Genomic DNA, 11,265 nt, shown 5'->3' on the forward strand with positions numbered 1-11,265 from the left:
CTTCTTATTCCAGCCACCCATATCCGTCTCTTTCCCTCTTTCTTTCTTGCTCTCAGACCCGACGACACCTTTCGGACATTAGGGGCGTTCGGGCGTCGGTCGCACGACCTGGCATTTTGCTTTTATAGACGAGGAATGTATTTCCTCCGGTGGCGTTATCTGGATCATGTCAACTTTTTTTCTATCGTTCGGCTACATGGACGGTTCGCCGACCTGTTCCTCACTGTCACATCACACAACGCAGCGCACAACCGAGCGTATACCCTTATCATATAATACTTCGCCCCTACCACGGCTGTCTGGCGCACGGCTTGCATGGAATTCGACAGATTCGGAGAGCATGGATACGAAGGAAGCGGAAGAGGCTTTCATCGAGAGTGAGACCACGAGGGAAGAAAACCTTTTGGTGGCTTCTCAATGACGAGGAGACGGGCATTTCTGTGTTGTACCATATGAATCTGGCCAACCACCAAAGCGCCATGATTCGTCCCTCTCCCGGATCTTTTGATGTTTGACCTTGGAGGTGATGAGTGACTAGAGCAGGGATTGAGGAAAAGTGAGCTCTTAGTGCAGAACAGAAATTATGCGTAACAAGAATCGACGCATCCACATATGATCTTATTGTGCTGATGATTCGACCGTACGTTACATTCATCCTAGAAGGAATACATTCAGTCATGGGCTTTGGAGAGAATAGTACTACGTACAACATATATCCAAAATGTCTCTACATGTCCAATTTGCACGGCAGTCACACAATGACACAGACAGGGTATGGTCACAAGACATTTAGTTCATCCTGCTCGACCCCAAGCTCTCCATGAATCCTCCTCTACTATACAATATTTAGCCACGCTGTTCACGCCTCGCTATCTGCGCTACAGGATGATGATGATGCCAATCCTGAAGCCAGGTCTTTTTTCTTTCCTTTTTCCGTAGACATGGTACCCGTGACCAGAGAGACATACAATGTGACGAATGACAAGTTCCCCTGATCACACGACCACGCCAGGTCCTCTCAACGTAAGCAACGGTCGAACAGTAAAAAAATTGAAAACTGTTGAAGCACACGTCAGAAGACCAGCGAGGTCTCTGCAGTGATGAAAGGCGTGGCCGGAGTTATAGCCCAGCTCAGCCAAATAATAGCAGGAAGTGTCGTTCAGTCGTAAGAGGGCAAGAGCCAAGAGGAAGTGAAGATTCTAACTATAATTCAGTAGTAATGATTTCGCTGAGAACTTTTCGTCTCATCGCTGCACTTGTCGTTAGTCAAAGTCGGAATGAAGGAGAAGGAGAGCTGCCTAGCAGTCATAGAGGGACGTACCTGGTTCCGTCTGCCGCCCTGGCCCTGCTGGCCATAACCGCCCACATTCCGCATGCCGCCGGCATTGCCGTATCCGTAGCCAGCGCCCATGGACATCCCAAACCCAGGCGGGGGAGTTGCGTAATTGCCCGCTGCCGGACCTTGTGGGATCTGAGGCACAGACTGATTCATGGGACCACCCGGAGGCACTGCCATGGGGCCATTGACGTAGCCACCATAGCCTCCGGGTGTCGTTTGATACCCGTAATTCATCGCTGGGCCGCCGCGGCCCAGCATGTTCTGCTGATACGGCATCATGCCTGGGGGCATTCCACTGTTACCAGTCGGCATCATGGGCTGATTCATCTGAGGGTAGCCGGCCATTGGCTCGCCCATATCACTGCGCTGAGGCCCAAAGCCACCGTCATAGCTGCCGTGTGGGCCTTGTCCGCCGTAGTACTGACCCTTGCCACCGCCTTGAGCCGCGTGGTGTCCGTTGGAGTTGGTATGCCTCGAATTGGGACGCTGTCGTTGTTCAGGATGGGCGCTAGACTCCCTGCTTCCCGGTCCGGTCCGTGTTGAAAGGCCAACCTCGTCCATAAGACGCTTGTAGCCCTGGTTGGGCTGCGCCTTGATGCGAATCAAAGTTGTCTTGATGGACTCGAGACACTGGACGCGATACTCTTCATTGAAGAATGGCGTGGTGAGGACTTTGAAAATGAGGGTCGCCCCATAGTTGGAATCGCGGAGGATAGCTTCGAGAACCGGCTCGTTGAAGAACATGGCCTCCAGCATGGTGTCGCGAGCTTGAGGCTCAGCCTTTTGGTTGACGACCTTGAGCACGGTCAGGTAAGCCACCTTGTGCGTACAAAGGTGAACCAGATACGGCACTAGGCGGGGGGCTAGAACTGTGCGGCGCTGTGGCAGCGTGCACGTATCAAGGTACCATGTGAGGAGAAGGGCGCCATTCTGGTCGGTCGCAAGATGAACACTGTGAATCGCAATTTGGGCCGCCAGCAGTCGCTGCTGCTCCTTGGTGGCATGGTGGCTTTCGAGACAGGCTCGCATAGCACGGGCGCCGAAGCGAGCGGACGACAGTTCCGCCATGCGCGCCATTATCGTTTCAAAGATGAACTCCGTGTACGGAGTGCCAAATTTGAGACAACCTTGAACAACGTAGTTGCCGAACTGGTCCAGGAAGAGGGGCAAGGTGTAGGGATGGATGTTCTCAGTAATGGTCGCCATTTGGTGTGCAGACTTGCAAACGTCGATAATCTTCTGAGCAGCCCATGTGCCGTTTTTGTGGCAACCAACAACGGCTAGATGAGGAGCGACCTGGGCCAGCATTTGGTCCTTGACATTGTCGGAGCAATGATCGAACAGTTTTTGAACAACAGTGTTGCCCAGATAATCAGACGACAGCTCGGCAATCTCGGGAAGCATGTCGATGGCCGCTTCTTCTATTTCCGAGACCGTCAGGCTTTGGTTGTCGATGCGCTTGCGGAGCTCTCGCAGCTTGGGGGCATCATGGACCCGAGCTTGAGTCGCCTCTCGCACAGGGGGAATTTCGTCAATGTAGTCGTTGTAGGCGATGGCCTTCTCCAGCACCCCTGAGCTGCGTGCGACATCCTCATTGGTGGCACCAAGATCTTTGATCATTCCGAGAATGTCGTTGGCAATGTCTTGAAGCACCGGAGGCGTGGGCGCCTCGTCGGATGGAGGAGCAAGCGAGGACGCCTCAGCGGTGGCGCCGGTATTGGCCTGGCTAGACGTGCGGCCTTGCAACGGATCTGGGCTGGGGGATGGGTAAACACCATCATGGCCGGGAGTGGCAGAGGGCGATGGAGGCTTTGCAAAGTTGATACGGACGGGACTGGCCCCAGGGAATATCTCTTTCCCATTCATGGCAGCCTTGGCCGCAATAGCGCTCTCGACGTTTTCGAAATTGACGAATCCGCAGTTCTTGTTTGTCAACACTCTTGCTGATTTCACAGGACCATGGATCTTGAACATCTCGGCCAAAGTTGTGTTTGTCGTAGACAGAGGAACGTTGCCAAGCCACAGAGCATTGGTCGGACCCTCGAGCCCACCCTCGTTGACGCCAAGTAAGCCATTGTTGTGGCTGTTGGAGCGGTGGAGGCTCATGTTGGCGACAGCCTGCGGGAGGTCATTGTGTTCCTCCTGTAACCTCAAGCTACTACCACTGAGTGAGGGTATAGTTGGCATATCGTTGGCAAAGTAGTGGCTCATCAAGTGAGCCCCGGGCCCGTCGAGAACATTAGTAGTGTGGGCGCGGCGACGAGTGGCGGACCGCTGGTCGTTCAGTGCTTGGACTTGTGCGTTGTGATAGCGAATGGCAGCGTTGTTAGCAGCGACTTCCTGCGCTAGCTTGTCGTGCATCTGCGACACGTATTGAGGGCCGTCCATGCCCAAGGTGTCTGTCTCGTATCCATCTTCCGGGTATTCGTCGGCATGGACATCTTTGTTGTTAACAGAATAAGAGCGGATGCGGTTGGCTTGCTTTAAGAAGTGGAGGCTAGGTTGGGCCATTGTGGACATAGTCGCCCGCGGAGGCTGTGGTGTTCCGGCGAGTCCAAGATAGTCCAGCGTTCGCATGTGCACGTCAGACTCGTTTCCGCCCTCTCGGGAAAACTGAGACTGTGATGGCGAGCTTGGTCCGTTGGAGGGCACACTCGCGATACTGGCAAGAGTTGAGCCTCTCTCGCGACCTACGTGCGAAGGATTCCAGCTGCTGAAGATTGAAGGTCCAAACGGGGAGGAGCCAGCCGGTACAGGAGCGAACTGGGATCGCTGTGGCATAGACCCTGCGCGCAGTCTCGATAGCAAAGCTGAGCCACCCGATGGCGCGTCGTTCAGTTCGAGCCCTGGTGATGGCGATTTGTTGTAGGGAGTTTGCGATGGTGTGTTGCGCGCTGATTGTGCACCGAGTCCAGGAGGAGCCAAGTGACCAGTTCCAGGACCACCGCCGGGAAATCGAGAAGGTACAGTGCCAGCACGTGCTCGACGGGGCTGTAAAAGGCTTTCCGGAGTAGGGAGATGTCCGAAGTCTGGGAAGCCATCCGTTGGGGATTCGGGAATGTTCTCACGGAGAGGCGTCGAGTTTCCGCTCGTTGGGGGGCCGCCCCAAGGGTTAAGCGGCATGCCCGAGACACCTTCCTGCGCTTGAATTTCTCGAGCCCTAGGCGGAGGGAAAAATGTCAGCGTGAGCTTCAGCGTGAATTCGAGCCAGTCGCGCCAACGAGGGCAGTGCGCAGGCCGGTCTGAAGTTTGCTTCTGGTGACACTTACCGCTTCGAAAAGAGCCTGCTCGATCCACCGAGGTCGTGCGACGGAGAACCAGCTCCAGAGCGCGAATTCCCTGACATGATGCTGGATGAAGATAGACCTCCAACGATTCCGAAAGATGGTCGGGAGCTGCCGTTCGAGGGATGCTCGATGGGCGAATTATTGGCTGATGGCGACGTGGACCGCGGCTGACCGGGGGGATGCGAGACATACCCGAGCGAGTAGTCTCCAGGTCGCGCGGTTGACATTATAGATTACTTAGCGTCTCGTGCGACGGCAAGCGTATTGTGGCTTTGCTGATATCAATTAAAGGTATTTGGCGGATGCCGATGGCCCGTGTCGAACGAGCCCTCGTGTATCGTCCGTTTCCACACGTGGTGCGTACTTCAAGCGACCGGGCTGTTCGCCTGCTGTCCCCTTGAAGGAATCAACGGCGAATGTTGTTGGGATAGCGACCGACGAAAAGTCTTGGCTCTGTGCCTCGGACGTATGAGCAATGACTGTGGTGGACTCTGCCCGAAAGCGCCTGTCGTTGAGGACAGATCGGCTGTGTACGAAGCTGGTGTCCGCGCGTTCTGCTCCCGGCAGCGGATCGACGCGGAACCGGGCAGCAGGTCTCAAGCTCGTCGGGAGCTGTATCGAGGAGCAGGTTGGAGCAGGCTGGCGCAGTCTCGGCAATCGCTCGTTCGATGGGTCTCGTTTTGTCGATTCGCCCGAGGCAATGCCAACGGAAGGGAAAGGAACGATGAGGCGCAAGCACAAGGAGTTGAATTGTTAATAGACAGGCCTCATTGAATATACTGGGCGGCCTGGAGAAGAAGATGACAGTGGTGGAAGGGGAGTCGGAGGGGAAAAGATGGAGCCGGCGTGGAGGAAACGGGTGTGGAGGGAAAGTAAGGTCGGTCCTGCTGCGTGAAAGGAGAGGTGGGAGAAAGGACGTCTGTCGAGATTATTCCCACAGGCAAGCTGGGCAAGCTGGATCCAGTCACGTCTGCCAAGCCAGGCCACTTGAGGCCAGCCAGGCACAGCCTGAGGGCAGGGCAGCAGCAAATGGGGTGGAGGGATGCACCTGTGTCTGGCTAGACAAATAACCCTGTCAGGAGTGGTGCCAATATTGAGCAGCAAGAGACTCGCACCTTTGCATAGGCGTATGACTGGAGTTAGGATGGAAGGAGGCTCCTAAGTTAATAAGATACCAACGCCAGCCACTTCCTGAATTGCACTCAGAGCTCTATGTTCTGTTCATGTACGGTACGGGGCCATGGCCGCTGAGTACCACCAACAGGCACCTGGCAGTTGTATGAGTGCTTCTTCGCCTGTTGCTTTACTCCTTTTTACCGTAACGATACATCTACTAAGTAAGTAGGCCGGTAATTATGATTAGAGCTTTCACACTCGTTCCCTACATACTACCGTACTCACTCGACAAAGTCGCTGGCGCTGGTGTGTCTGGCTAGACAATAACCCTGTTAGGAGTGGTGCCAATATTGAGTAAGAATTGTAGCCTGTGAGCGTTCAAAAGCCTGGGCTCTACAAGGCCGTCAAGAGATTCGCACCTCCGCATAGGCGTATATCCAGCATTACAGTAAACCAGGCGGCTAGATTTTGTTCACCAGCGCTACGTAGTAGCGACTTTGTCGAGTGAGTACGGTAATAATTAGTACTTGCATCACGTCGTCCCATATCATGGTGCGACACGTTCGTGGCCTAACGAAGATCGGCTGGCAGCATCCGGTGGGGCGCCCGGCCGGGGCTAGGTACGAATCCCTTCATCAACCAGCCCGTCATTCGACAAGAGTTCCAACCTGGCTGAAATAAATCAAGGCAAGACAGTGGATGAGTCGCCAGGTCAAGCGCCCCTAGACATATATTTAATCCGACTTCTTGCCAAAGAATGTACGAACTCGTTGTCGAGCCGCCGACGAAAGGTACGGTACCTTAAATAGGAGTCGAACCTCCAAGTCCCCCAATGAAGCTCCTGGGCACAACATGGGGTTCAGGGGCACACCATCCACTTCCTCCCTCCCTCACATCCCGCCCACCCAACCGACACGATAAAAAAAGACCTATGCGAACGCGTACCATTCGTAGTTCCCAACGCTTGCGCTTGACTTGGAAAACCCGTACGCGTCACCCTTTGCTTGCCGCGACTCGTAATACCCCCCCCCCCCCCCCCCCCCCCCATCGCGAGCCGAGAGCTTCACGTCTCGGCAAAAGTAAAGCGATTTGCCGTCACGTGTGGAGAGCCACTGCCCAAGCTTGATGCTCGAATCGCTGCGGACAAATGGCTTTCGAAACAAGCCCAACACACTCTTCTCTTCCCCTGCGCGTTGGCCACGATGCCAATCATTGCTAGCCATGAGGGATGGCAAGGATCTTGTCGCAGACATGCGTACCCCCTGATAACAATGTGAAACATGCCTGGGGGCCTCGCCCGCTCTGTTGAACTGTTCGACTGGGACATCACAAAATTCGGTCCATATTGTCTACGAACCTGCGGGAACGGGATGGGAGGTATATTAAATCACGTTCAAGATGTGAAGCAAACCGTTTCAACCACATTGACTCCTTTGTCTATTCCCTCTGTGTGGGCAGTCGCCCGGTATCGCCAGCCTCCGACCACAGAAGTCCATATGCAAGCAACAATTCTCGAAACAGATAATGCCTGCCAACCAAAGCATACACCAGCGCTTGCTCCTTTCAAGAAATTCGTCATCGCTTCCGTTTCGCTGAGATACGCTGCTCATGTCGCGCAACTCGTCCTCATGGCACTTCCCTACGTCAAGCCGAAACCCAGTAGGATAGATAACTTCAACGCCAACTGCACATCCGAGGCCACATTGCACGCATCCAGAACGGAATAAGGCTAGACCAGGCCAGTGAGGCTGGCGACGTATCTAACACCGGCTCGAACACAGGAACCAAAGGCGGCAGGCAAAAGTCGTCGAGAACAAAGTTCAAAAAGTGCCCAACCAGGTGCCTATTTCGGGTGCTTCTTGAAGGCCAGCAGATCAGCCAAGCTGTTCAAAGCACAGCCGTGCTTCAAAAAGTCATGCGCGAGGAGCTCGTCTGCCGACGCTCGGCTCTTGATGTCGACACACAGGCAGACAGAGAGGAAAGCCTTGAGCTCCTTGCTCAGCTTTTCTGGTTTCTTGAGCCTGGGCGTGCCATTGGTAGCAATCAGGTACAAGGCCTTGAGCGGCTCCTCGTTGAGGTACGGGGGCTCCGATTCGATCATCTCAATGGCCATAATGCCCAAGGACCAGATATCGACCTTGGGTCCATATTCTTTCTGTTTCACGACTTCAGGCGCCATCCAGTAAGGCGTACCGACCATGGTGGCTCGCTTGGACTTGGTTTCGGTCAGTTTCGCGCAGAAACCGAAATCAGCTGCCGTACGGTTAGTACAAAATCGATCCATAGGGAATGGCATGCTCACTGATTTTGACGTTGCCGCGAGCGTCGAGCAAGACATTATCGCTCTTGATATCTCGGTGAATAATGCTTTGGGAATGAAGGTGATGCAGCCCAGAGCAGGTCTATGGTCCTCTGGTTAGCATTTAAAGTCACACGGGTTAGCGGTTGCAACATACCTCATGGCAGATTGTCGAAATCTGATCCTCCGAGATGGAGGGATTGTTGTCAATGACATCGGTCAACGCACCACCCTCCATGTACTCCAAGACCAGCCACAGCTCCGCATTGTTGTTCCGCAGAAACACGTCAATGTAGTTGACAATGTTCCTGTGCCTGCTGTCCTTCATGACCATAATCTCGTTCACGATCAACTCCTTGCGGGGCTGGTGAGCGAGGTCCATCTGCTTGATAGCCACTTGGGCCCTGCTGCCCTGCTGGCGAAGAATTTCACGAGCCACGCCCTGGGCAGTGTCCTTGATCTTGGCGACGTAGACGGAGCCAGATGCACCCTGGCCAATCTTCTTCTGCTTGGAATATGACATGTTGGGGTCGTCTTTGGACACGGCTTCCTTGAGCTTGGCCATGACCTCGCTCTCGGACATGGTTGACATGCGGACGTCCTGCTTGCGCTCGCTCGGCGAAGGCTTCGCAGTCAACGCAGCTTCAGCAGCCTTGATGCCGTCGGCAGGTTGTTCCTTGTGACCATGAGCGTGACTGGGCTTCGGCGCCACGTTGAGTGGCTTGGGCGCGGCCGCTGGCACCCTCTGAGATGCCTGGGATTGCTGTTGAGATGGCTTGTACTGCGGAGCGCCATTCTGGTGGCGCGGGGCTCCTGGAGAGCCCGAGGGCTGATTGTCGTTGCGAGGTGCTCGGGGTGCCTCCCTGGGAGTTGAGCTGCCGGACTGCGGCTGCATCGGGGGCCGTTGGCCTCCCGAGGTCGAGGGCGCTGGTGGTGCAGGTCGCTGGGCGCGCAGGGAGCCTTGCTGTTGGGCCGATGGCTTAGGCGCTGGGGGAGCTGCTCTGGATGGGTTGAAACGCTCGTTCTGTGACGGGCTGGAACCTCCGTAGCCGCCTCCGACTTCCTGTTTGGCCATGGGCACCTTGTGTTTGGGCAGGGAGGCATTGTAAGCCTCCAGCTCTCGACGCTCCTGTTCTTCTGCTTCGCGACGCTTTTGCAGCTCAAGCTGCTTCCTCCGTTGCTCCTCACGCAGTGAATCTTGCGACCCGTGACCACCTTGCACTTGCTGCCGCTGTTGGTCCTGAGGGTATTGGTCAGGCCGTCGTTGACCATTTTGGCTCGATAGCGTCGGTGGTGTGTTGTAGCTCGGCTGACGCTGGGCGGCCCCAGGAGGCGGTGGCCGAGGGGGGGCAACTCCGCTGTTCCCTGGATAGCCGAGCTGTTTGTTGCCGAGCGAGGACGCGGGAGGCGTAGGTGTGAGGCTGGGATATTGGTTAGGGTTCTCTGCTCTCTTGGCCAAGTCCGTGGTGTAGAAGTCCAAGACTTCAAAGACCGCCTGGGGATTGCGCTCATAGTCCTCCTTGGTGATGGCAGATGAGTTCAACAGACGAGACCACTCAGGGGGCAAACCAATGAATTCACCCGTCGTAGCATCGAATCCAACATGAACGGCGTGGGAGAAGTTGGTGGGATTGCTGACGCCGCCCATCCCTGGGCAGGCGCCGTATATAAAGTCAATCCATTCGTACAGTTCGTCGTCGCCTTTGACCCGGATCTGTAGCGTTTTTGTTTGTCCGTCGTCTTCGCCTGGAGCTGTGGAGTTCCCGTCGGGCTTTCGTTTGACCTCGAAGATGGTGCCAGCCGACTCAGCCCGAGCGACATTGACCACATCTTTGAGCAGGATTGTGTATGCGACTTTGCCGTCCGGCTGCTTGTGGAAATCCAGAGACTCCTTGCGAAGGATCAAGTACTTGTTCTTCCACGTTTGTATGAAGCTCTTGCTTTCTTTGACAGACGCCCAGCCCTCCTTCTTCACCGCAACTCCGCCCATGCCGTCTGTACTGTTAGATTGCTGACGAGCGATCGGGAGGGACACGGTGGACCCAGTGTAGGTTGAGGTGGCCGTACTGCGGATGGGAGAGATGGCCATGTTGGCCATGCTTCCGGGGAGATTGGCATTTGGTGTCAGAGCGAGACGAGGACGATCCGATGGAGGCTTAGGCGCTGGGCCAGGGTTCATGAATTGACCCGTTGAGTACATGCTATGCCAAACATTAGCTAAAGGAGTCAAGGGTTCGCCTAGCGATATCGCGTTGCGACCTAGCGGTGGCAAGAGCAAGCTCGAAATTCTCCCGCAAAATGTACGTACTTGTCTTGAGACATTTCGCCAGAGATTGCAATGCTGAGGGTATCCCAAAAGAAATGCGACGATTACAGATGCGCCGCACCAACCAGGCGCGGTGAAAACAGAGAAAGCTATTGATGAAAAATCGTAGATCCAGGTCCCATGGAGTGGCTTCTGTCCGGCGAAGGGTAGTGTGGTCGCTGGCGAGAGAGCGTTGGAATCGAGCTCGACAGAAGCGCCCGAGCAAGCGATCGTGTGCGGAGCGGTGTTTCGAGGGGTATCCAAGTCGGCCCTGAGAATCACAAGTGAATGTGGCCGCTCTGGAAGCTTCGCTGGAGTAGCGATAGGCCGCCGATACTCGAGAGGTCCGAATTGTCGGCGGTGGTCGTGCAAAGGCCCCGGGCGAGGAGAGGTGGTGAACGCCTGATATCGGACACGTCCAAGGTCACCGTTGCCCCTGACTAATGGAAGGTCGCGGCTGCAAGCTGGCGCGATGCTGGCGCAGGAAAAGCTGCTCCAGCTAAGGTATTATGGTGGTAAGTTCAGAACAAGGACAGAACAAGGACAAGCAAACACCACGGGAGACGACTGGACGATGGGAAGGGGCGACAGATAGAGAGGGGTGAGGAGCAAGTACTGGAGGACGCTGCAGGAGTAGGTAATGAGGACAATCCAAGATCCAGGATGCCTTCGGTCAGGGATCTGTCTGGATCAGCGCCCACTCCAGGGGAAGCTGACTGGAGCCTGAGGTCCAGTCCGGTCCGGTCCTGTAGTGCGGGCAGCAGTGGATTGAAGGGCATGCAGCGGGCTCGGGACGCTTGGCGCCTAATTATTGATCGTTCTGCCATCCATCTCGGGCTATATTCAGGGCGGGCGGGGCCTCAGACTCTTGGAGCTCACTCTTCAGGAGGCGGCAGCGCACCTTGCTCAGCGCTGAGCA

At 55.4% G+C, this 11,265-nt stretch overlaps 2 protein-coding genes across 2 annotated transcripts; both read right to left on the reverse strand.

Moving 5' to 3' along the window:
• Positions 1-978: 978 nt before the first annotated feature.
• On the reverse strand, positions 979-4,973 carry F5Z01DRAFT_61290 (uncharacterized protein). The gene is made up of 3 exons (XM_046260785.1): positions 4,609-4,973; positions 1,322-4,499; positions 979-1,250 (listed from the first exon to the last, which is right to left on the reverse strand). The coding sequence occupies exons 1-3, from the start codon at positions 4,851-4,853 to the stop codon at positions 1,245-1,247; spliced, it is 3,429 nt and encodes a 1,142-aa protein (XP_046118861.1). The 5' UTR covers positions 4,854-4,973; the 3' UTR covers positions 979-1,244.
• A 2,612-nt stretch (positions 4,974-7,585) lies between these two features.
• On the reverse strand, positions 7,586-10,241 carry F5Z01DRAFT_620906 (kinase-like domain-containing protein; the record flags this gene model as incomplete). Its single annotated transcript, XM_046261168.1, has 3 exons — positions 7,586-7,995; positions 8,045-8,144; positions 8,199-10,241. 3 exons carry the CDS (start codon positions 10,239-10,241, stop codon positions 7,586-7,588), a joined length of 2,553 nt encoding a protein of 850 aa, XP_046118862.1.
• Between the last annotated feature and the right edge of the window lie 1,024 nt (positions 10,242-11,265).

The sequence above is a fragment of the Emericellopsis atlantica genome (assembly GCF_019669845.1).
Source record: "Emericellopsis atlantica unplaced genomic scaffold F5Z01scaffold_11, whole genome shotgun sequence".
NCBI lineage: Eukaryota > Fungi > Ascomycota > Sordariomycetes > Hypocreales > Bionectriaceae > Emericellopsis > Emericellopsis atlantica.